Source organism: Somniosus microcephalus, chromosome 31 (genome assembly GCF_052327205.1).
Source record: "Somniosus microcephalus isolate GS21.2 chromosome 31, FLI_Smic_1.0, whole genome shotgun sequence".
Classification (NCBI taxonomy): domain Eukaryota; kingdom Metazoa; phylum Chordata; class Chondrichthyes; order Squaliformes; family Somniosidae; genus Somniosus; species Somniosus microcephalus.
This window is the reverse complement of record NC_141017.1, coordinates 32,020,154-32,046,802: the sequence shown is the minus strand read 5'-3', so window position 1 is coordinate 32,046,802 and position 26,649 is coordinate 32,020,154. Positions and strand designations below refer to the sequence as shown.

Sequence of the window (26,649 nt, the reverse complement as noted above, 5' to 3'; positions counted from 1 at the left end):
TCTGGAGTCTATCAATATGCGCGCTGGCGCATGTAATTCGTGAAAGAGCATCAGGGGGTTCGTTCAGCTTACCTGGCCGGTACAAGATATCATAATCGTAGGTGGATAGCTCGATTCTCCACCTCAAGATCTTGTCATTCTTGATTTTGCCCTTCTTGATTTTGCCCCTCAGCTTGTTATTAAACATGAAAGCAACCGAACGTTGGTCGGTGAGGAGGGTAAATCGTTTGCCTGCCAGGTAATGCCTCCAGCGCCGTACCGCCTCCACAATTGCCTGGGCTTCCTTCTCGACCGACGAGTGTCGGATCTCGGGGCCCTGTAGGGTCCTTGAGAAGGCGGCCACCGGCCTCCCCTCCTGGTTAAGGGTAGCGGCTAGGGCGAAGTCGGATGCATCGCTCTCCACTTGGAAGGGGATGGACTCATCCACTGCGTGCATTGTGGCCTTGGCTATGTCTCCCTTGATGAGGGAGAAGGCAGCGCACGCTTCCTCCGTGAGGGGGAAGGATGTGGACTTCATGAGGGGTCTGGCTTTGTCCGCATAATTGGGCGCCCATTGGGCATAGTAGGCGAAGAGCCCCAGGGTTCTCTTAAATGCCTTAGGGCAGTGGGGGAGGGGTAGCTCCATGAGGGGGCGCATTCTTTCGGGGTCGGGGCCGATGAGTCCGTTCTCTACTACACAGCCAAGGATGGCAAGGCGCGAGGTGTTAAACACACATTTCTCCTTATTGTAGGTGAGGTTCAGCCGTTGGGCCGTACGGAGGAATTTCTCCAGATTCACGTCATGGTCCTGCCGGTCGCGGCCGCAGATGGTGACGTTATCTAGATAGGGGAATGTGGCCTGCAGTCCGTTCTGGTCAACCATCCGGTCCATCTCCCTTTGGAAGACCGAGACCCCGTTGGTGACACCGAAGGGGACCCTAAGGAAGTGGTATAGGCGCCCATTCGCCTCGAAGGCGGTGTACTGGCGGTCCTCGGGGTGGATAGGGAGTTGGTGGTAGGCCGACTTAAGGTCGATGGTCGAGAATACGCGGTATTGTGCAATCTGATTGACCATGTCAGATATGCGGGGAAGGGGGTATGCGTCCAGCTGGGTGTATCTGTTTATGGTCTGGCTGTAGTCGATGACCAGGCGATTTTTATCGCCGGTCTTAACGACCACGACCTGGGCACGCCAGGGGCTGTTGCTCCCCTCGATAATGCCCTCTTTCAGGAGGCGCCGCACCTCAGAGCTAATGAAGGCTCTGTCCCCAGCGCTGTACCGCCTGCTCTTGGTAGCGACGGGTTTGCAGTCGGGGGTGAGGTTAGCGAACAGGGAAGGTGGCGGCACCTTGAGGGTGGATAGGCTGCAGGTGTTACGCGGTGGGCGGTTTAACATTCGCTGGTTGTCGACTGTGAGTGGGGGGAGGGGTCCACCGTATGCTAGGGTTACACTTTGGAGGTGGGATTGGAAGTCCAGCCCTAGTAGGACGGCAGCGCAGAGCTGGGGGAGGACGAGGAGTTTAACATTTTTATACTCCGTACCCTTAACCGACAAGGTCACAACACAGTAGCCGCTAATGTCCGTGGCGTGGGACCTCGATGCCATCGAGATTCGGTTGCGCGTTGGCAGGACAGGGAGGGAGTAGTGGCTCACCGTGTCTGGGTGGATGAAGCTCTCCGTGCTTCCGCTGTCGAACAGGCAGGTCGTGCCGTGGCCGTTTACTTTGATGTCCATCATCGACTTGGACAGGTGGTGTGGGCGGGCTTGATCCAGAGTGACGGAGGCTAGTGTGCAGGTAAGCGAGTCGTTGTCGTCTGCGGGCGAGGCGGTCGTCGGGTCCGGGGGCCCGGTGGCAGTCGGGCGTGGTGGGTAAAATGGCGTCTCCCACGAGGTAGGACAAAATGGCGGAGAAGATGGCTGCCCCCATAACTCACGTGAGGCACTATTGGGGTCGGTTGCCTTGATCAAAGATGGCCGCCCCCATGACTCGCGTGTGGGGATGCTGGCCTCAGTTGCCTTGAAAGAAGATGGCCGCCCCCACAGTTCGCATGAGGCACTGCTGGCCTCTGAAGATCCGCTCCTGCAGGCCTTAGAGAAGTGGCCTTTCTTCCTGCAGGTTGAGCAGGTAGAGTTCCTGGCTGGGCAGCGCGACCTCGGGTGCTTCTCCTGGCCGCAAAAGAAGCAGCCGGCGGCCCGATCGCGGGTGCCCGATGTCGGAGCCGGTACCGGGGGTGGCGGTCCCGGTCGGGTCCGGGACGCCGACGCTGAGGTAGGTCCCGGGGGCGGCGCTGCGAAGGGTATTGCGGTAGGGGTCGGGCCAGAGTCCCAGGGTCGCGAGCAGTACCTGGAAAACGCCTCCTGGTCCTGATGGGCCACGTCTAGGGAGAGAGCAAGGGCTTCAGCTTTGTCCAGGTCGAGGTCTTCAGCTTCAAGCAGTCTTTGCCGTGAGTAGTCGGACCGTAGGCCTTTCACAACACAGTGAGAACAGTGATAACAATACAACAGTGATAACTATAGTGTAACGATAGTGAACGATAAAAGTGGTTTACCACACAGTCCAAGTCCCCGACTCTACTCACAGTCCAAGTCCCCGACTCTACTCCCGGACCCAGTCCCCGACTCTACTCACGGACCCAGTCCCCGACTCCACTCACGGACCCAGTCCCCGACTCCACTCACGGACCCAGTCCCCGACTCCACTCACGGACCCAGTCCCCGACTCCACTCACGGACCCAGTCCCCGACTCCACTCACGGACCCAGTCCCCGACTCCACTCACGGACCCAGTCCCCGACTCCACTCACGGACCCAGTCCCCGACTCCACTCACGGTCCCAGTCCCCGACTCCACTCACGGTCCCAGTCCCCGACTCCACTCACGGTCCCAGTCCCCGACTCCACTCACGGCCCCAGTCCCCGACTCCACTCACGGTCCCAGTCCCCGACTCCACTCACGGTCCCAGTCCCCGACTCCACTCACGGTCCCAGTCCCCGACTCCACTCACGGTCCCAGTCCCCGACTCCACTCACGGTCCCAGTCCCCGACTCCACTCACGGTCCCAGTCCCCGACTCCACTCACGGTCCCAGTCCCCGACTCCACTCACGGACCCAGTCCCCGACTCCACTCACGGACCCAGTCCCCGACTCCACTCACGGACCCAGTCCCCGACTCCACTCACGGACCCAGTCCCCGACTCCACTCACGGACCCAGTCCCCGACTCCACTCACGGACCCAGTCCCCGACTCCACTCACGGACCCAGTCCCCGACTCCACTCACGGACCCAGTCCCCGACTCCACTCACGGACCCAGTCCCCGACTCCACTCACGGACCCAGTCCCCGACTCCACTCACGGACCCAGTCCCCGACTCCACTCACGGACCCAGTCCCCGACTCCACTCACGGACCCAGTCCCCGACTCCACTCACGGACCCAGTCCCCGACTCCACTCACGGACCCAGTCCCCGACTCCACTCACGGACCCAGTCCCCGACTCCACTCACGGACCCAGTCCCCGACTCCACTCACGGACCCAGTCCCCGACTCCACTCACGGACCCAGTCCCCGACTCCACTCACGGACCCAGTCCCCGACTCCACTCACGGACCCAGTCCCCGACTCCACTCACGGACCCAGTCCCCGACTCCACTCACGGACCCAGTCCCCGACTCCACTCACGGACCCAGTCCCCGACTCCACTCACGGACCCAGTCCCCGACTCCACTCACGGACCCAGTCCCCGACTCCACTCACGGACCCAGTCCCCGACTCCACTCACGGACCCAGTCCCCGACTCCACTCACGGACCCAGTCCCCGACTCCACTCACGGACCCAGTCCCCGACTCCACTCACGGACCCAGTCCCCGACTCCACTCACGGACCCAGTCCCCGACTCCACTCACGGACCCAGTCCCCGACTCCACTCACGGACCCAGTCCCCGACTCCACTCACGGACCCAGTCCCCGACTCCACTCACGGACCCAGTCCCCGACTCCACTCACGGACCCAGTCCCCGACTCCACTCACGGACCCAGTCCCCGACTCCACTCACGGACCCAGTCCCCGACTCCACTCACGGACCCAGTCCCCGACTCCACTCACGGACCCAGTCCCCGACTCCACTCACGGACCCAGTCCCCGACTCCACTCACGGACCCAGTCCCCGACTCCACTCACGGACCCAGTCCCCGACTCCACTCACGGACCCAGTCCCCGACTCCACTCACGGACCCAGTCCCCGACTCCACTCACGGACCCAGTCCCCGACTCCACTCACGGACCCAGTCCCCGACTCCACTCACGGACCCAGTCCCCGACTCCACTCACGGACCCAGTCCCCGACTCCACTCACGGACCCAGTCCCCGACTCCACTCACGGACCCAGTCCCCGACTCCACTCACGGACCCAGTCCCCGACTCCACTCACGGACCCAGTCCCCGACTCCACTCACGGACCCAGTCCCCGACTCCACTCACGGACCCAGTCCCCGACTCCACTCACGGACCCAGTCCCCGACTCCACTCACGGACCCAGTCCCCGACTCCACTCACGGACCCAGTCCCCGACTCCACTCACGGACCCAGTCCCCGACTCCACTCACGGACCCAGTCCCCGACTCCACTCACGGACCCAGTCCCCGACTCCACTCACGGACCCAGTCCCCGACTCCACTCACGGACCCAGTCCCCGACTCCACTCACGGACCCAGTGCCCGACTCCACTCACGGACCCAGTCCCCGACTCCACTCACGGACCCAGTCCCCGACTCCACTCACGGACCCAGTCCCCGACTCCACTCACGGACCCAGTCCCCGACTCCACTCACGGACCCAGTCCCCGACTCCACTCACGGACCCAGTCCCCGACTCCACTCACGGACCCAGTCCCCGACTCCACTCACGGACCCAGTCCCCGACTCCACTCACGGACCCAGTCCCCGACTCCACTCACGGACCCAGTCCCCGACTCCACTCACGGACCCAGTCCCCGACTCCACTCACGGACCCAGTCCCCGACTCCACTCACGGACCCAGTCCCCGACTCCACTCACGGACCCAGTCCCCGACTCCACTCACAGACCCAGTCCCCGACTCCACTCACAGACCCAGTCCCCGACTCCACTCACAGACCCAGTCCCCGACTCCACTCACAGACCCAGTCCCCGACTCCACTCACAGACCCAGTCCCCGACTCCACTCACAGACCCAGTCCCCGACTCCACTCACAGACCCAGTCCCCGACTCCACTCACAGACCCAGTCCCCGACTCCACTCACAGACCCAGTCCCCGACTCTACTCACAGACCCAGTCCCCGACTCTACTCACAGACCCAGTCCCCGACTCTACTCACAGACCCAGTCCCCGACTCTACTCACAGACCCAGTCCCCGACTCTACTCACAGACCCAGTCCCCGACTCTACTCACAGACCCAGTCCCCGACTCTACTCACAGACCCAGTCCCCGACTCTACTCACAGACCCAGTCCCCGACTCTACTCACAGACCCAGTCCCCGACTCTACTCACAGACCCAGTCCCCGACTCTACTCACAGACCCAGTCCCCGACTCTACTCACAGACCCAGTCCCCGACTCTACTCACAGACCCAGTCCCCGACTCTACTCACAGACCCAGTCCCCGACTCTACTCACAGACCCAGTCCCCGGCTCTACTCACAGACCCAGTCCCCGGCTCTACTCACAGACCCAGTCCCCGGCTCTACTCACAGACCCAGTCCCCGGCTCTACTCACAGACCCAGTCCCCGACTCTACTCACAGACCCAGTCCCCGACTCTACTCACAGACCCAGTCCCCGACTCTACTCACAGACCCAGTCCCCGACTCTACTCACAGACCCAGTCCCCGACTCTACTCACAGACCCAGTCCCCGACTCTACTCACAGACCCAGTCCCCGACTCTACTCACAGACCCAGTCCCCGACTCTACTCACAGACCCAGTCCCCGACTCTACTCACAGACCCAGTCCCCGACTCTACTCACAGACCCAGTCCCCGACTCTACTCACAGACCCAGTCCCCGACTCTACTCACAGACCCAGTCCCCGACTCTACTCACAGACCCAGTCCCCGACTCTACTCACAGACCCAGTCCCCGACTCTACTCACAGACCCAGTCCCCGACTCTACTCACAGACCCAGTCCCCGACTCTACTCACAGACCCAGTCCCCGACTCTACTCACAGACCCAGTCCCCGACTCTACTCACAGACCCAGTCCCCGACTCTACTCACAGACCCAGTCCCCGACTCTACTCACAGACCCAGTCCCCGACTCGACTCACAGACCCAGTCCCCGACTCGACTCACAGTCCCAGTCCCCGACTCGACTCACAGTCCCAGTCCCCGACTCGACACTCAGTCCCAGTCCCCGACTCGACTCACAGTCCCCGACTCTACTCACAGTCCCAGTCCCCGACTCTACTCACAGTCCCAGTCCCCGACTCTACTCACAGTCCCAGTCCCCGACTCTACTCACAGTCCCAGTCCCCGACTCTACTCACAGTCCCAGACCCCGACTCGACTCACAGTCCCAGTCCCCGACTCGACTCACAGTCCCAGTCCCCGACTCGACACTCAGTCCCAGTCCCCGACTCGACTCACAGACCCAGTCCCCGACTCTACTCACAGACCCAGTCCCCGACTCTACTCACAGACCCAGTCCCCGACTCGACTCACAGACCCAGTCCCCGACTCGACTCACAGTCCCAGTCCCCGACTCGACTCACAGTCCCAGTCCCCGACTCGACACTCAGTCCCAGTCCCCGACTCGACTCACAGTCCCCGACTCTACTCACAGTCCCAGTCCCCGACTCTACTCACAGTCCCAGTCCCCGACTCTACTCACAGTCCCAGTCCCCGACTCTACTCACAGTCCCAGTCCCCGACTCTACTCACAGTCCCAGACCCCGACTCGACTCACAGTCCCAGTCCCCGACTCGACTCACAGTCCCAGTCCCCGACTCGACACTCAGTCCCAGTCCCCGACTCGACTCACAGTCCCCGACTCTACTCACGGTCCCAGTCCCCGACTCTACTCACGGTCCCAGTCCCCGACTCCACTCACGGTCCCAGTCCCCGACTCCACTCACGGTCCCAGTCCCCCACTCCACTCACGGTCCCAGTCCCCCACTCCACTCACGGTCCCAGTCCCCCACTCCACTCACGGTCCCAGTCCCCCACTCCACTCACGGTCCCAGTCCCCCACTCCACTCACGGTCCCAGTCCCCCACTCCACTCACGGTCCCAGTCCCCCACTCCACTCACGGTCCCAGTCCCCCACTCCACTCACGGTCCCAGTCCCCCACTCCACTCACGGTCCCAGTCCCCCACTCCACTCACGGTCCCAGTCCCCGACTCTACTCACCTTCCCAGTCCCCGACTCTACTCACAGACCCAGTCCCCGACTCTACTCACAGACCCAGTCCCCGACTCTACTCACAGACCCAGTCCCCGACTCTACTCACAGACCCAGTCCCCGACTCTACTCACAGACCCAGTCCCCGACTCTACTCACAGTCCCAGTCCCCGACTCTACTCACAGTCCCAGTCCCCGACTCTACTCACAGTCCCAGTCCCCGACTCTACTCACAGTCCCAGTCCCCGACTCTACTCACAGACCCAGTCCCCGACTCTACTCACAGACCCAGTCCCCGACTCTACTCACAGTCCCAGTCCCCGACTCTACTCACAGTCCCAGTCCCCGACTCTACTCACAGTCCCAGTCCCCGACTCTACTCACAGTCCCAGTCCCCGACTCGACTCACAGTCCCAGTCCCCGACTCGACTCACAGTCCCAGTCCCCGACTCGACTCACAGTCCCCGACTCGACTCACAGTCCCAGTCCCCGACTCTACTCACAGTCCCAGTCCCCGACTCTACTCACAGTCCCAGTCCCCGACTCTACTCACAGTCCCAGTCCCCGACTCCACTCACAGTCCCAGTCCCCGACTCCACTCACAGTCCCAGTCCCCGACTCCACTCACAGTCCCAGTCCCCGACTCTACTCACAGTCCCAGTCCCCGACTCTACTCACAGTCCCAGTCCCCGACTCGACTCACAGTCCCAGTCCCCGACTCTACTCACAGACCCAGTCCCCGACTCTACTCACAGTCCCAGTCCCCGACTCTACTCACAGTCCCAGTCCCCGACTCTACTCACAGACCCAGTCCCCGACTCACAGTCCCAGTCCCCGACTCACAGACCCAGTCCCCGACTCACAGTCCCAGTCCCCGACTCTACTCACAGTCCCAGTCCCCGACTCACAGTCCCAGTCCCCGACTCTACTCACAGTCCCAGTCCCCGACTCACAGTCCCAGTCCCCGACTCTACTCACAGTCCCAGTCCCCGACTCACAGTCCCAGTCCCCGACTCTACTCACAGTCCCAGTCCCCGACTCCACTCACAGTCCCAGTCCCCGACTCTACTCACGGTCCCAGTCCCCGACTCTACTCACGGTCCCAGTCCCCGACTCTACTCACGGTCCCAGTCCCCGACTCTACTCACGGTCCCAGTCCCCGACTCTACTCACGGTCCCAGTCCCCGACTCTACTCACGGTCCCAGTCCCCGACTCTACTCACGGTCCCAGTCCCCGACTCTACTCACGGTCCCAGTCCCCGACTCCACTCACAGTCCCAGCCCCCGACTCTACTCACAGTCCCAGTCCCCGACTCTACTCAAGTCCCAGTCCCCGACTCTACTCACAGTCCCAGTCCCCGACTCTACTCACAGTCCCAGTCCCCGACTCTACTCACAGTCCCAGTCCCCGACTCTACTCACAGTCCCAGTCCCCGACTCTACTCACAGTCCCAGTCCCCGACTCTACTCACAGTCCCAGTCCCCGACTCTACTCACAGTCCCATTCCCCGACTCTACTCACAGTCCCAGTCCCCGACTCTACTCACAGTCCCATTCCCAGACTCTACTCACAGTCCCAGTCCCCGACTCTAATCACAGCTCACTGTTTGCCAGAGGAAGCACTATTGGGAAAGGGGACAATAACCAGAAAGGGCCCAGAACCTTTATCGCCTGTCATACTTCCCTCGAGTGCAGGGTGTCGTCAGGCGACCCATGTGACATTTGGTGCTCCACGCGCTAGCCTTCTAAGCACAGGAAGGCGTTCCACTCCAGGAGTATTTGGGTGGCTTCTGACCGCAGGAATGTGATCCTGCTCCCATTACCCAGGGAGTAGCCATGATGCTTTTCTTCTTTATTCTCAAAGCGGTCCAAGGTGCTTGCATACTTTGAAGGTCCCGAGAGAATGAACTCAGAACCGCACTGCGAGCTCCAAATCCCATCCATCACCAAGACTGCTTACTCCATCTCTGTATCATTTGCTTCCGCCATTACCTCACCCTCTTGGCTGCTGAAATGCTATTCACGTTTCTGTCCCCAGTAGACTCAATTTCTCCCATTATCTTTCTTGACGGACTCCTGTCCACCACTCTCCATAAGCTTCAACTTGTCTAAAATTCAGCTACCCGTATCTTGTCTCGCAGGCCCATCACCCATCGTCAGTGATCTTTACTGCACATAGCGCGGTGATATTCAATACAAGCGCACCAAGAGGGAGGGGAATGCTTCCAGTAGCGCCCCGCCTCCTGCTTGGGGTGCTACCATTGAAGTTCGAGCGCGGGGGCACTAACTTTTTCGGGGCGCTAAAAGTAGCACACCAGCGAAGTTAGCACCCCAAAGGGGGCGCGACCGAATTTTTCCCCCCTAATATGTTCTTGCTGAATTTCTGATGTTGCTATGTATAGTGACCGGAGCAGGTCTTCCCTGTGGTGGTCAAGTAGAAAGTGGTCCTAGTGGAAATTGGGCAAAACCAGAATTGTCCTGAATCCACCCCACACCCAGGGTTGATATTGGCAAGGTGAAAAAACCATTGTGATAGCTTGTTGACCAACAGGAAGGGGACGGGTTTGCCACCTGTACCTCAGTGATAACGTTGGCATATTTTGGGCGGTGCCAGGCTTTTGGGTGCCGCCCACATGCTGTGACCTCACTTCTGCTTTCCAGCCAATTAAAATTGCCAGGACAAGATCACTCCAGTGATCAGAATTGTTGAGTTTTTCTGTGAGCAGGTCACAAAATTGTTAAGTGTTGGAACAACCTCTTTCCCCGCTCCCTTTGTGCGTGAGGCTCTTTTGTGGTTTAATTAATAAGAAGGATCGCTGTCTTCTAAGTGCCTGGTTTTACTCTCGGTAATCACCACTCACGCCACAGCTAATACTGATCTCTTAACTGGTCATGTGTTAATCCAGTCAGTGTAACTATTACACTCTGAAGCCTCTGAACTCTTCCTGCTCTGATAAACTGAAACCAACTTTGTTTCAATATAAACAAGTCTTTTTGTTCTGCAGCGTACTTTATATGAACATTCTTAAAAGTGTATTCCTGATAGGGAATGATATATCCTGGTAAACACCAGTTACGTGCTTATAAATAGTAGCTTGTGTCTGTACGTTTGTACACGTCTATCTATCTGTACCTATATAGCTACAATATATTAGAAACTTGCATCTGTCACACCTCCTATCAACTTTATCTATTGTAAAGTCCTATGTCCACATTTAAAATGGAAACTGCCTATGTAAACTTGTCACAGTGTACTTACACCCGCCCGCCAGTGGAGGCATTGTAGCGCCACTATTGGCAGGAGGGTGTAATTACGACGTGACAAGTTTACATAGGCAGTTTCTAATATAAATCTGGACACAAGCATTTATACTGGCAATGTAAAAATAGGTCAGGGTGTACGACTTTAAAATGGAGACTGAATGACCTCTGCATGCCTGATCCAATTGTCTGCTCACTGTAATTGTGTCATTCAGATCTTCTGTACACAGAACTATTTCAACTTTGACTTACTACATGGCCTTTTCCCAACAGGGACCCATTCCATTCCGAGTGTATCCACCAGTGTCTGTTATTAGCCATTGCAATCTAACTCGCTCTTTTCCAGGGTTTCGAACCTGTGAAATTCCTTACCTCCCTCAGTCTTTCCTTCCTCCTATAACCAGTTTCTAAATTCCAAGCTACTGCTTTTTTGATTAAACTCCCATTCCTTGCTACTCTTTTAACCCCAGTGATGCCCTGCACTGTTGGTTTCAATCCCGTGGATTGATTAATCAGAAGGATCATTGGGGTAGATCTTGACTTTGTGCCTTCGTGTAAAAATGGGTGATAACGAATCGGGAGTTTGTTTTACATCTGACCCGATTTGAAGTCAATGGAAATAAAAGTCGCGCGAGAAATAAAACGTGCTGCCGACTCGCTATCACCTGTTTTACACTATCGCATAAAGTCCAAATCTACCCCATTGTCTTTTAAGTGCCTGGTTTTCTTCTTCTTAGGCAGTCCCTCGGATGACTTGCTTCCACATTAAAAATGAGTTCTCAGGCGACTGATGAGTCCAATGCGGGACCGGCAGTCTCTGTCACAGGGTGGGGCAGACGGTGGTTAAAGGGCGGGTGGGTGGGGTGCTTGGGTTGACGTGCGCTCCTTGCGCTGCCTGCGCTTGGCTTCCGCTTGCTCCCGGCGAAGAGACTCGAGGTGTTCGGCGCCTTCCCGGCTGCTTCTCCTCCACTTTGTGCAGTCTTGGGCCAGGGTTTCCCAGGTGTCGATGGGGATGTTACACTTTTTCAAGGAGGCTTTGAGGACGTCCTTGAAGCGTTTCCTCTGCCCACCTGGGGCTCTCGTGCCGTGTCGGAGCTCCGAGTAGAGCCTGGTTTTACACTCTCTATAATCACCACTCACAGCGCAGTGAATACTAAAAGGAAAGCAAAATACTGTGGACACTGGAAATCTGAAATATAAACAGAGAATGCTGGAAATACTCAGCGAGAGAGGAACAGCGTTAACGTTTCAGGTTAATGACCTTTCGTCAGAACTGAAAAAAGTTAGAGATGTAACAGGTTTTAAGCAAGTAGAGAGGCTGGGAGAGGGGAGGAAAGAACGAAGGGGAAGGTCTGTGATAGGGTGGACGATGCTGCAAGGCAAAAGGGGGTGGGAATGGGACATTAATGAAACAAAAGATGGATCCAATGGAGGTGTAAGTGGCAGCTAATATCAATCACTGCACTGGTTGTGCGTTTTGGAATGCAGTCTGGAACTGTTAAGCACTGAAGTGTTTGAATTCTCCTCCTGCTCCTGTTACGGTAACATCTGTTACCGCTTATGTATGTGCACGTGTACATATGTATGTGTATGTGATTATTTACTTGTATGCAATTCATCAAAGCAATGTCTCGCTGTGTTATAACCTACAGGGTTCACGGGGACCTACTGTCAGATCGATATTAACGAGTGCGAGAGCAATCCCTGTGTAAACAACGGTGCATGCACGGACATCGTCAATGGCTTCGTCTGCAAGTGCCCCTCAGGTAAGGAGCAACCTTACGTGGGTCAGGCCTCCCTGAACATTCAGCGCTGTCGGGGTGGTCCTGCAGAAAAATACAGGCAAATAGTTGGGCACTTTTTGAAAAGTTGCTATTGAATCTGCTTCCTCCGCCCGTTCAGGCAGTGCGTTCCAGATCACAACAACTCGCTGCGTTAAACAAAAAATTCCTCATCTCGCCTCTAGTTCTTTTGCCAGTCATCTTAAATCTGTTAAGAAGGCAAATGGTATGTTGGCCTTCATAGCGAGAGGGTTTGAGTACAGGAGCAAGGATGCCTTGCTGCAGTTGTACAGGACCTTGGTGAGACCACGCCTTGAGTATTGTGTGCAGTTTTGGTCGCCTTATCTGAGGAAGGATGTTCTTGCCATGGAGGGAGTGCAGCGAAGATTCACCAGGCTGATACCTGGGATGGCAGGAATGACGTATGAGGAGAGATTGGGTCGATTGGGCTTGTATTCGCTAGAGTTTAGAAGAATGAGAGGGGATCTCATTGAAACTTATAAAATTCTAACAGGACTAGACAGATTAGATGCAGGAAGGATGTTCCCGATGGCGGGGAGTCCAGAACCAGGGGTCACAGTCTAAGGATAAGGGGTAAGCCATTTAGGACAGAGATGAAGAGGAATTTCTTCACCCAGAGAGTGGTGAACCTGTGGAATTCTCTACCACAGAAGGCAGTTGAGGCCAACTTATTAAATACATTCAAGAAGGAGTTAGATATATTTCTTAAGGCTAAAGGGATCAAGGGATATGGGGAGAAAGCAGGGACAGGGTACTGAATTTGGATGATCAGCCATGATCTCATTAAATGGCGGAGCAGGCTCGAGGGGCCGAATGGCCGACTCCTGCTCCTATCTTCTATGTTTCTATGTCCTCTGGTTACCAACCCTTCTGCCACTGGAAACAGTTTCTCCTTATTTACTCTATCAAAACCGTTCATGACTTTGAACACCTCTATCAAATCTCCTCTTAACCTTCTCTCTATCAAAACCATTCATGACTTTGAACACCTCTATCAAATCTCCTCTTAACCTTCTCTCTATCAAAACCGTTCATGACTTTGAACACCTCTATCAAATCTCCTCTTAACCTTCTCTGCTCCAAGAACAATCCCAGCTTCTCCAGTCTCTCATCCCTGGTACCATTCATGAAGAATGCCCACTTGAGTGAGATATGAGAATTCCCTCCCTAAGCTTATCTACTTTTCTACCCCTCTCTGCTCCTTTAAGATGCTCCTTAAAACCTACCTCTTTGACCAAGCTTTTGTTCACCTGTCCTTATGTGGCTCGGTGTCAAATTCTGTCTGATAACTCTTCACTACCTTAAAGGTGCTAGATAAATGCAAGTTGTTGTTGAGAGCATGACTGGCCCTCATTTGACCTTACGCCAGGATGACTCAGTGCCTAAAGGAGAAGTGGGAGAAAGAAATTGAGAAGAATTTTTAGTTTTTAATTGAACTAGAAAGCACGCCACTCCCCCCACACGATGGTCCTGATGGGAGTTCAGAAGAACGTTGGTGTAAAACCAGGTGAAACACTTCTTGGGACCCACTGCCAGGTGGCGGCTTTGCTTTTTATTATTTAAATACAGAGAAATGTCACCGTGACACCAGCGTGCAAGTGTGCACGGTGACTTATTTTGTCTCTCGTCCAAGGGATGGTTGCCATGGTTGCAGTCCCGCTGGGTCCATGCAAATGTCATCTGTGGAATGCAATTGGTCGCGGCCAAATAGCATCAGATTGCTGGGTCGCGATGAAATGTTAGAGTTTTCTGAGGTCGGAAAGGTTTATTTTTTTTTGAAGTATCTTGGAATTGTACCAGCGGTCATTCACGTCCCCGAGGAGAGTCTGTGAAACTGCAAGTTGTATTCAGTGTGTTGGGAGAAATGAGAGCAATACGCCAAATGTCCCTTTTTGCTGACCTATTTTTGATAGAAAATATAGAATCATACAATTTCAAAGCACAGGAGGAGGCCATTTGGCCCATCGTGCCTGTGCCGGCTCTTTGCAAGAGCTCTCCAATTAGTCTCACTCCCCCCTGCTCTTTCCCCAGAGCCCTGCAAATTTTTCCTTTTCAAGTATTTATCCAATTCCCTTTTGAAAGTTACTATTGAATCTGCTTCCACCGCCCTTTGAGGCAGCGCATTCCAGATCATAACAAAGCGCTGCGTAAAGAAATGTCTCCTATCTTCCCCCCCCCCCCGTGGTTCTCCATCTATCGACATGGTTGATTGGCTATGATAAATTGACCCTTAGTGTTAGGGGATTAAATATGTGGGGTTACGGGGATAGGGTGGGATATGTGTTGGTGTAGTGGTTACGGGGATTGGGTGGGATATGTGTCGGTGCAGGCTCGATGGGCCGAAATGGCCTCTATCTGCACTGTGGGGTTTCTGTGATTTCTGTGATTTCTGTGACATTACTGTATTAATGATATCTAGAGGAGTGGGCTTTTGACACTGATTACAATTGAGTAGTTAAATCTAGACTATCCACACAAGTAGTGAGAGTTTCACACTTAAATGATGGTCACATACCACATTACATTGCTGTGTGCATAATGGTTCCCATTCATAGCCTTCGTGCACTTGCAAGCTGTCCCTGTAAATGATTACCAAGTAAATTAGCATCATTGAAGATCCAGAAATACATTTTTATACGGGTTTTCCCGAAGTCTCTGCCAGTGTGTCATTTTACAAGAAAAAGAGTTGAAGATTTGCATTTAGAACTGGCACCTTCTTACTTCTGTCAGGGACATCTCACAGAGCTTCACGCGCAGTGAATTACTTTGAAGTGCAGTGGCCATTGTATTCTAGGCAAACATGGTCGTCATTTTTGCACACGGAAAGATCCCGCAAATGGCAATATGAATGGACCAGTTCCTCTGGTGTTGGTTGAGGGAGTAATTTTGGCCCGGACACTGGAGGAACTCCCTGCTCTTCTCCAAATTGTGCTTTAACATTAGAACAAGCAGAGGGGGCCCTTGGTTGAAAGGATCATCCGCAGCACAGCACTTCCAGCAATGCTCCGCTTGCTCGCGACTATACTGAAGTATCAGTTTACAGTATCTGTAAATTTATATACCAGAATGCTTTATGAAACAACAACAACCTGCATTTATATAGCACCTTTAACATAGTAACACGTCCCAAGGCGCTTCACAGGAGCGATTATCAAACAAAATTTGACACCGAGCCACATAAGGAGATATTAGGACAGGTGACCAAAAGCTCGGTTTTAAGGAGCGTCTTAAAGGAGGAAAGACAGATAGAGAGGCGGAGAGGTTTAGGGAGGGAATTCGAGAGCTTAGAGCCTAGGCAGCTGAAGGTGGCCAGCAACCATAGAATCATTAGAAAGTTACAGCACGGAAGGAGGCCATTTCGGCCCATCGTGTCCGCGCCAGCCTAATCCCACTTCCCAGCTCTTGGTCCGTAGCCCTGCAGGTTACAGCATCCCAAGTGCACATCCAAGTACTTTTTAAATGTGGTTAGGGTTCCTGCCTCTACCACCCTTTCAGGCAGTGAGTTCCAGATCCCCACAACCCTCTGGGTGAAGAAATTTCCCCTCAAATCCCCTCTAAACCTTCCCCCAATTACTTTAAATCTGTGGTTTTGACCCCTCTGCTAAGCAATGGTGGAGCCGGTCCGGCAACACCTCAATTTTTAAAATTCTTAGCCTTTTTTTCCAAATCCCCCCATAGCCTCACCCTTCCCTGCCTCTCCAACCTCCTCCAGCTGTCTGAGATCTCTGCGCTCCTCCAATTCTGGCCTCTTGCACATCCCCACTTTTCATTGCTTCACCATTGGCGGCCGTGCCTTCAGCTGCCTCGGCCTTCAGCTCTGGAATTCCCTTCCTAAACCCTTATATACCTCTCTCTGTTCCTTTAAGACGCTTCTTAACCTACCTCTTTGACCTGTCCTAATATCTCCTTATGTGGCTCGGTGTCAAATTGTGTTTGATAATCGCTCCTGTGAAGCACCTTGGGACGTTTTACTACATTAAAGGCACAGTATATAAATGCAAATTGTTGTTGTTGACAACACGAAGAAGCCACTGCACACGCTAAGGATTTGTGTTACGTGATCTTCGGTGGTGGAGAAATGCTGCTGTGTAGGCCCCCAAGGAATTAACAGTTGAAAGCGTTGGAGATTGTGGAGGATTTGTGTGGAAATTGGTCCATTGCCTGAACTAGCTGACTGATCCTCTGCCCAAAAAAGTTAGTTTAATGCACTGATGATCAAACGCAAGATAAGAAAATATGTTTCACTGGGCACTAAGTCATAACCGCGCACTCTCTCTTATTTTTTTTTACCGTCGTAATCCCTCCCCTGTGTGCTGCCTAGTAGGTGTTTAACTGGAAAGAGGCCTGCAGTGTAGGCCTCACCAGCTTTTCTTGCGACGGGGAGGTTATTCAGAGGTCAGGGTGCAGTATACCTCTGCCAGTCCTTTGAAGAAGCTCTCCGTTGGTGGTTGATTGACAAGAGGGGCCGTGTCTGTTATCTCCTGGAGGCGGACAATGTGCCAATTGTTCTGCGAAGGCCTCGGCTCCCCTCGCCTGAGAAGTAGCTGCCCTTAATGAGAGGGAGGCTCAATTCTTTTAAGCCCAATTTACATTTGGGGCAGACACGGGGCCCCTCGTACGCTTACTGTGTTTCACATGCAGCCATTGAAGACCCTGCTTGAAGGAGCAGCACCTCAGAATACAACTGTCAGATTCAGTCAGTTCTCCCGGTGCTCCCACTCTCCTTTCATATTCTGAATTGTCACTGCGCTTTCCCTTTCTCAATAAGCTGACACAGGAATACATTGACAGAGGGCTCCCAAGTCTCTGAATACGTGTTTTGTTGAGATTCTAGAGAGCAGTGGAATATAAATTTCTGATCTGAATTTAGACAATTCCGCTTAGCAGCCAACAGACTTTTTTTTAAAAATCTCTCAAAAATTCTCTTCAGTGGAACGCCCGGGCTATGATGATGTGAACTTTGTGATGAGAGCCATTTACATCAGCAAATATCTCCCTCCTTTTTCCCATGTATTGTCTCTCTTTCCCAAGTTAGTTCACCTGCCCCCCCCCCCCCCCCCGCTCCTGATATCCCTGCGACATGCCCAGCCCACAGGCGTTTCCACTGGGGCTTTGCTTACCTGACCCGTCGAGAGGCATTCTTCACCAGCATGATTGGGGGGCTGATGGCCCTCCAGTTATCAACTCAACCTTGGCCTTGAGAAGAATCTTTTCCATTGAAAGTGAATTCCTAATTAACTGCAGGAAACTTGAGGGATTCACGACTGGGGGAGCTCGGAAGAAGCTGCGCGCCAATCAAGAGAAAATAAAAAGCAAGGCTTCTTTGATCCCAGCCAGCCGAACCCTGAGCTTGTGTTGGGGACGTCACCTGTGTCCCACCTGGCTATTATTTTCTATAACACATGCATTCAAGACCTTTCACACAGTACATTGTAAACTCTCTGAGGCTTTCTAGTTTTCAGTGCAGTCACACAAGGCTCTTGAAAAGTTGATGGTTCATTCAGTAACGTCTTATTGATGAAAGCCAATGCACTTCAGTTCTGTGATGGTAGATGGAAATCAAGAGAGACTTGCACAGCACCGTATCACATCTCTCACCATTTCACGTACAGCGACTTACTCGTAAATGCACTGATTATTATATCAACAAGTACAGTAATCACTGTGCACAGCAAGATGCCAAAAATACCAACGAGGCGGGTGACGTAAGAAAACTACTAGGCACTTGATCTGAGTATTAAACAAGGATTTAATCAACTGTTTTACAACATGGAGCTCCAGTTGTGTCCTTCACTAGTTCCTGTTGAAGAATGTCCGCACAAGCTGGGCCCGTGCCCGAGTATTTATACTCTCCCTGGACAGCGCCACCAGCAGGCCGCCCAGTATTATTACATAAGTAATTTTCACATGAATGACAAGATTCATGTCAGTGGGTAAGCAGCTGTTTGGTTTCTTGGGAGTTGGTTGTGAGGGAGAAATGTTGACGGATCCCCGGCGGGGGGGAACCTATTGCCGTGGGATCTTCCACATCCACTGGAACTGAGAGTTCAATGTTCCTCCAAAAGACGGGCCCTCCCACAACACGCCCTCAGTACCGCACCGCAGCCTCTGTGTGGATTGGCAAAAGGCCTTTAATGCCTTGGTTAAAAAAGAAAAGATGAAAAGGAATTTTATTAACATATGCAGTGCAATTTCAACTCTGTTTTAGTAACCAGATGCTGGATTATTCACTGTCTTGTGTGTATTCTATTGAAAATAGTATTGAGTTGAATTATATAGTGGTTTATTATGCAAGGTCTTGTCACATGCAGTTATGCTGCTCTTCTCAGCCAGTAATCTCTGTTTATGCGCTGGACCTCACCAAATCAAATCTCGTGTACACGAATCTACTTGTTGCACAGGATGACAAATGTTGCTTTTCCAATACTCAGTATTCAGTTTTTGCTTCTCTGCTGATCCTATCCTGAAGTGATTTGTTACCGAATCACTTTACTTGATTAAAATATTGAGTGAAAGAAAAGAATGAACATAAGAACGTAAGAAATAGGAGCTGGAACCGGCCATTTGGCTCTTCAACTAGATCATGGCTGATCTTCGACCTCAACTCCACTTTCCCGCCCGATCCCCATATCCCTGGATTCCCTTAGTGCCCAAAAATCTATCGACCTCTGTCTTGAATACACTGAACGACTGAGGCTCCACAGCCCTCTGGGGTAGAGAATTCCAAAGATTCACCGCCCTCCGAGTGCGGAAATTTCTCCTCATCTCGGTCCTAAATGGCTGACCCCCTTATCCTGAGACTGTGACCCCGTGTTCTAGATTCCCCAGCCAGGGGATATATTTTCCCAGCATTAACACTGTCAAGCCTCTTAAGAATTTTATATGTTTCAATTAGATCACCTCTCATTCTTCTAAACTCTAGGGAATATAGGCCTAGTCTACTCAATCTCTCCTCATAGGGACAATCCCCTCATCCCATGCACCAGTCTAGTGAACCTTCGCTGCTCTCCCTCTAAGACAAGTATGTGTTTCCTTCGGTAAGGAGGCCAGAACTGTACACAGTACTCCAGGTGTGGCCTCACTAATGCCCTGTATAACTGTAGTAAGACTTCTTTATAAACTCTCACACTCGAATCCCTTTGTAACAAAAGCTAACATACCATTTGCTTTCCTAATTGCTTGCTGTACCTGCATGTTAACTTTCTGTGATTCGTGTACAAGGACACCCAGATCCCTCTGAGTGCAAACATTTCCCAGTCTCTCTCCATTCAAAAAATATTCTGCTTTTTTGTTTTTCCTACCAAAGTGGAGAACTTCACACTTCCCCACATTATATTCCATTTGCCATGTTCTTGCCCACTCAGTCAACCTGTCTATGAACTTACATTTCTCTAGCACCTTTCACGATCTTGGGACGTCTCAGTGTTTCACAGCCAATTAAGTACTTTTGAAGTGTGGTCACTGTTGAATGTAGGAAACATGGCAGCCAATTTGCGCACAGCAAGTTCCCACAAATGTGATAATGAAACTTCGCGATATCCGGCACCGACGGGACCTGCGTGATGCCGATCTATGAAAACTTCCGGACAGACTAGCGCTAATGTTGAAGGATACGGAGGTTTTCATCTCCGTATCTGACAACGAACACTGTTGCTTAGCAACAGCTTGTAAACAGTCGGCCCGTACCTTGGAAGCGTCTCTGTAGCTTAGCAACAGCTTCAGAGAGGCTTTCCAGAGACTGACTGTTTAAAAAAAAATGCTAGGAGAAGAAAAAAAAAGATAAAAAACCTAACAAAATGGCTGCTGATTTCTGCCGTTAGATCGAGGTTTCCGGACATACAACCTCCGGATAAACCAAAGTTTCCTGTAATCTGTTTTTGTTATGTTGATTGAGGGATAAACATTGGCCAGGACACCGAGGAGAATGCCCCCGCTCTTCAAATAGTTCGAAGGATCTTTTACATCTTTTACGTCTCATCTGAAAGACGGCACCTCCGACAGTGCAGCACTCCCTCAGCACTGCACTGGGAGTGCCAGCCTAGGTTTTGTGCTCAAGTCTCTGGAGTGGGGACTCGAACTCACGATTTTCTGAGTTAGAGGCGAGACTGCTACCAACTGAGCCATGGCTAAACCACAAAAGGAAGTGCAAAATGGCTACATTGAAAATAATCCAAGAAAAGGCTGCATTATATCCGTGAGGGCTTGCTTTGCCCCTCTACAGTATGTCCCATTCCACTAATCTCACAGTACAATGGGATTACACTCACTGGCACCAACAACGTAACGCTCTTAGATTCTCTCCTTTTTAAAAAGATGTTGCTTGCTTGATCTGAGGTTGAGCTACCTGCAATTTCTTTCCTCCTGTTCTCCCCACTAGAAAAAAAGAGGAGGAGGGAGGCACAGAGGGGGCCTTTTGTACCCTAGGAAAGACTATGCGCACACCCGGTGAATGATAGACAGGTCCTACTAGTGACCAGAGCCTGGGTAAGGTTGTACCACCGCTCCCCTCGCCAGACACCCAAACCTGCAGAGCAAAGGATAAATTTTGGCAGGCTCTATGCAGCCGACAAGGTCTCGCATACTGCCAGTACATACAGGAAACTTTCTGGTATCCGGCACTGACGGGACCGAGTTGGTGCCGTCCCATCAAAACTGCCGTATAAACCAGCGCTAATGTTAAAACATACGGAGCTTTTCAGCTCCGTGTGAATCAACAAACCCTGTTGCTTAGCAACAGCTTCAAAACAGTCAGCTGCAGCTGCAAGCGTCTCTAGCTGAAGCTGTTGCTTAGCTACAGACCTTGCAGAGCCTGACTGGGGAAAAAAAAGCAACGAGAAGTAAAAAAACTTATAGGAAACGGCTCCTGAATTTTGCCGGTAGATAGAGCTTTCCGGACTTTTAACCTGCGGCTAAACGAAAGTTTCCTGTAAATTGGAAAATTTTGGGCAGCCCTTAGGTGAATGATAGGGGGAAGGATTGGCATATCCTGACCTGTACTCTGGTTGAGGTCAGTAACTCATTAATGGAGAACCTTAGAATCATAGATATTTATGGCACAGAAGGAGGCCATTCGGCCCATCATGTCCGAAAAAGAGCCATTCAGCCTAATCCCACTTTCTAACCTTGGGGCATGACGCTTACTGAGGTCCATCAGTTCAAGACCACTGTGCTTATGGCCTGCCCTGTCACACGCATACGCACAGGAGTAGGCCATTCAGCCCCTCGAGTCTGTTCCGCCATTCAGTGAGCAGTTTGACAGCAGGGGACGCTAACCGGTTTTCTTCCTTTCTGCTCCGCAGGCTTTACCGGATTGATGTGTCAGATTGACATTGACGAGTGTGCGAGCACTCCCTGCCAGAATGGAGCCAAGTGCATCGACAGGCCCAATGGATACGAGTGCAAATGCGCAGAAGGTAAGCCTATTAACTTCTTGCAGCCAAGCAGCGCCACTCTCGGAACCGCGTACTTCCCAGTTATCACGGGCACTGCAGGAGTCCAAACACTCCCCCAGTGGCTCAGTTGGTCCTCGGTTCAGTTTTGCTAACGATGCCCCCCATAGTTGAGGAGCCTGTCAATGCTTATTGGTTATTCTCCTGCATGAAGAATTGGCCACTTGGATGGTACCAGCTATGGAACTGCAGCTGGCAAGAGTCAGTGGGAGGGGAAATATTTTTCTACTTACTAAAATTGCTAAGAAACTCTTAATTGGACAGTGGGGGAGGGGGGGTTGTGTGAATGTAAAGGTACATCCTTGCATCATAAAATGACAAAAAACACAATTGACGTAAGAAAACTACTAGGCACTTGGTCTGAGTATTAAACAAGGCTTTAATCAACTGTTTTTCAACATGGAGATCTAGTTGTGTCCTTCACTAGTTCCTGTTAAAGAATGTCCTGAGCAAGCTGGGCCCATGCCCAAGTATTTATACTCTCCCTGGACAGCGCTACCAGCAGGCCGCCCAGTATTATTTCATAAGTCATTTCCACATGAATGACAAGATTCATGTCAACTATTTTATAAAGATAATCAGCTGGGTTTTTTTGCTCAATTTTCTCTCCCTCCTTCCCCTCCCCACCCAACCCCCAAGGCACGGCACTTCTGCTGGCTCAATAGGCCAAGACCACCCGCCATTACCTCACCCAAGTGAAAGTGGACAGTGAGTGTCAGCAGGCTATTCCACCTCGGAAGGCAACAGAACTGAGCCTGATCCCCCCCCTTTCCAATCCTGATGCCACAGCCACACTGCTCAGATCAGCACAGACCTGGGGTTGAACCTGTGACGTCGTGAGTACCATACTGGGCACTCAGGCAATGCTGGAGTAATGCTTGTGATTTTGCCTCAGCTCATCCGCTGCTGAAACCCTCATCCATGCCTTTGTTACCTCTAGACTTGACTATTCCAACGCACTCCTGGCCGGCCTCCCACATTCTACCCTAAGTAAACTTGAGAATCCAAAGCTTGGCTGCCCGTGTCCTAACTCGCACCCAGTCCCGTTCGCCCATCACCCCTGTGCTCGCTCACCTACATTGGCTCCTGGTTAAGCAACGCCTCGATTTCAAAATTCTCATCCTTGTTTTCAAATCCCTCCATGGCCTCGCCCCTCTCTATCTCTGTAATCTCCTCCAGCCCCACAACACCCCCGAGATATCTGCGCTCCTCTAATTCTGCCCTCTTGAGCATCCCTGATTATAATCGCTCCACCATTGGCGGCCGTGCCTTCTGTTGCCCAGGCCCTAAGCTCTGGAATTCCCTCCCTAAATCTCTCCGCCTCGCTACCTCTCTTTCCTCCTTTAAGAGGCTCCTTAAAACCTACCTCTTTGACCAAGCTTTTGGTCACCTGCCCTAATGTATCCTTATGTGGATTGGTGTCATTTTTTGTCTTAAAATACTCCTGTGCAGTGCCTTGGGACGTTTTACTACGTTAAAGGCACTATATAAATACAAGTTGTTGTTGTTGTCTGAAATGAAAACCATGACAGACTGGAGAGCACTCCTACAATCTTTATTACATTTTCCTCAATGGTTCCTAGTCGCTAGGCCCCTGAGCCCTATTACACAACCCAACACCATGATTGACGGGCCAGAGTGCAAGGCGCGGAGAAATAAAAAGGCCACTTCTTTGGTACTTTTATAGCTGGGCCTTAGTAGCTGATATTTATCCTCCTGGTATTATTTCAGCGAATGAAACCTTTAAGGATTGAGTGGTGTACACACATGAACTGTAACCGCCATTACTCAAATCTCAAAATGAATGGGACAGCAAGAGGAAAATTTGGGCCTACGTTGAACTTGGAGCGGTGTTCCTGCCAAATAATTAACGCCCTTTAAATGACTTGAATTTCAGCTTTTAATGCAATGATTTCCCTTATTCCAACCCGGGGTTGGGGTTCGAGAGAAGCTTCTTGCACCATTTTCAGAAGATGTTACATTTGTACACAGACAATTTGAAGAAAAATAAAACCTCGTGAGGGGACTGACACTAACAGGGCCCTTCAACAGATAAAGCTGTATTGTTTGGGCCAGCCTGATTAGTATTCACAGGATCTGGACCCAGGCACCAGGGAAGCCTATTGGATATGATGTCTATTGTGTAGACAGCTCATAGAATATTCTGTCGAACAATAGCAGGTTTGTGTTATTTTTCCACCAACCCCCCCTTTTTTTTTAACTCCCTGCAACAGGGCCTCGGATCAGTCCTGAGGTGGTGCACGGAGAGAATGTGAGAACCAATTTTTCTGTGTGTCCGTCTGTCAGGCACCAGGACAGAAATGGGAGACAAAAAGAAAATAGGTTTCGTAAATAGGTTAGAAACGATTCTTTTTACTATATATATATAAATACGAGGGGTTCGCATCCTGCAGGATATAACCTGCACAGGTACAGTTGATGTACTGCAAGGTTTTAACCGGTTGGGTTGTGGGTAAATGCACGGTGTATTTTACATCCGAGCCACGATGGACCAAAGGTTCCCCAGGTTCCATCTGCTGAGTTCACTGATCCTGTGAATTTTGCCCAATAATTTGCCCCCGTGCTGTGGAACTATGCACCCGCCTTGCAGGTTCTCCCCACCCCCCTTCCATTTTTCTTGCCCCCTTGGTTTCCCCAGTGCCTGGGATGGCAGGAATGACGTATGACGAGAGATTGTGTCGAATGGGCTTATACTCACTGGAGTTTAGAAGATTGAGAGGGGATCTCATCGAAACCTATAAAATTCTGTCAGGCCTGGACAGACTAGATGTAGGAAGGATGTTCCCGATGGCCGGGGGAGTCCAGAACTAGGGGTCATAATCTAAGGATAAGGGGTAGGCCATTTAGGACTGAGACGAGGAGGAATTTCTTCACCCAGAGAGTGGTGAACCTGTGGAATTCTCTGCCACAGAGGGCGGTGGAGGCCAGTTCATTAAATATATTCAAGAAGGAGTTAGATATATTTCTTAAGGCTAAAGGGATCAAGGGATATGGGGAGAAGGCAGGGACAGTGTACTGAATTTGGATGATCAGCCATGATCTCATTGAATGGCGGAGCAGGCTCGAGGGGCCGAATGGCCTACTCCTGCTCCTATCATCTATGTTTCTATGTTTCTATGCCTGGGGTTGCGATGGTGTCGCTGCACACCAATCTTATCCCCAGACAGAGCAAGTGATGTTTGGCTGCCACGACAAGCTGGGGACAGCAGCCTGAAACCCCCCCCCCACCATTCTGCACTCAACACCCAACTCTCCTTTCCCTCAGCATAGCATCCCACCGATGAAGGGCATTGACCCCAACCTGCATGACCGCTAGTATGCAACGCCCTCTCCCACCGTTCCCAACCCCAGAACCCAAAACCAAACAAGCTGCCTCATTCTTCTCCCCACCCCACCCCCACCCCAATCACCAGCATTGCTTCCAATGCCAAGGAAATGGGATGCGTGTGACAGGGCAGGCCATAGGCACAGTGGAGGCTCAGTCGTTGAGTATATTCAAGACTGAGATCGATAGATTGTTGGGCACTATGGGGATCGGGCAGGAAAATGGAGTTGAGGTAGAAGATCAGCCATGATCTTGTTGAATGGCGGAGCAGGCACGAAGGGCCAAATTACCTACTCCTGCTCCTATTTCTTATGTTCTTATGCTCAGCAGTCTTAGCATTGAGAGTGTGAATTCCCACTCCCTGCAGCAGTAATGTGATTCTCCAGAACCTCTTTAGTTACAAGGAGGATAAAAGAAAGAAAGACTTGCATTTCTATAGCGCCTACCGCGACCTCAGGGCGCCCCAAAGCGCTTTACAGCCAATGAAGTGCTTTTGAAGAGTTGTAATGTAGGAAAGTAAGATTACTTTTGACATGAATCTTGATATTCATGTGGCAATGACTTATGAAATGATGCTGGGCGGCCTGCTGGTGGCGCTGTCCAGGGAGAGTATAAATACTCGGGCATGGGCCCAGCTTGCTCAGGCCATTCTTTAACAGGAACTAGTGAAGGACACAACTAGATCTCCATGTTGAAAAACAGTTGATTAAAGCCTTGTTTAATACTCAGACCAAGTGCCTCGTAGTTTTCTTACGTCAATTTTCATATTGCCATTTGTGACCGCGCGATTTCCTGGTTTCCGTGACGCAGTTTGAATGTTCTGGGCACCGCTATTCGCTGCTTGGCTCTTTGACAGTCTCCTTCGCAACTCACCTGGGTCGTTTTTTTGGGGGGCTATTTTTTTTTTGTTCCCCGCTGCAGGTTTCGAGGGGAAGCTGTGTGAGAGGAATATCGACGACTGCAACCCCGACCCCTGCCACCACGGCACCTGTGCCGACGGCATTGCCAGCTTCACATGCCAATGTGAGCTGGGCTACACGGGCTACCGCTGCGAGAACCAGGTCAATGAGTGCCATAGCAACCCGTGCCAGAACAGCGGCAAATGCGTCGACCTGGTGAACAAATACATTTGTCACTGCCAACAGGGGACCTCAGGTAAAAATAATGATCACGCCTCGGCCTGCCCTTTGGATTTACTTTCTCTCTCATTTTAGATCTTCCCGTATGTTTCACTATTCCGTGCTCAACGAGCAGCTGGCCCCGCCCCGGGACTCCCAAATGTTACTCTTTAACTACCCGCTGGGCAGTGCACAAGAGCAACCCAGGGGGGGCGAGCGAAGCATTGGGCCTGTGCTTCGTACCTCCTCTCCCTCGCTTACCCACCACGTGGTCCCGGCGCTTCCAGCCCTGCCAGCTGCCCTTTGAAAACTAACC

At 52.1% G+C, this 26,649-nt stretch overlaps 1 protein-coding gene across 1 annotated transcript in view; it reads left to right on the top strand.

Moving 5' to 3' along the window:
- notch3 (notch receptor 3) overlaps positions 1 to 26,649 on the top strand; it is a 433,532-nt gene that overhangs the window by 361,840 nt on the left and 45,043 nt on the right. The window contains exons 9-11 of the mRNA XM_085971744.1: positions 12,271 to 12,384; positions 21,720 to 21,833; positions 26,137 to 26,370. Coding sequence (XP_085827870.1) covers positions 12,271 to 12,384; positions 21,720 to 21,833; positions 26,137 to 26,370 — 462 coding nt within the window. The remainder of the gene's footprint in view (positions 1 to 12,270; positions 12,385 to 21,719; positions 21,834 to 26,136; positions 26,371 to 26,649) is intronic.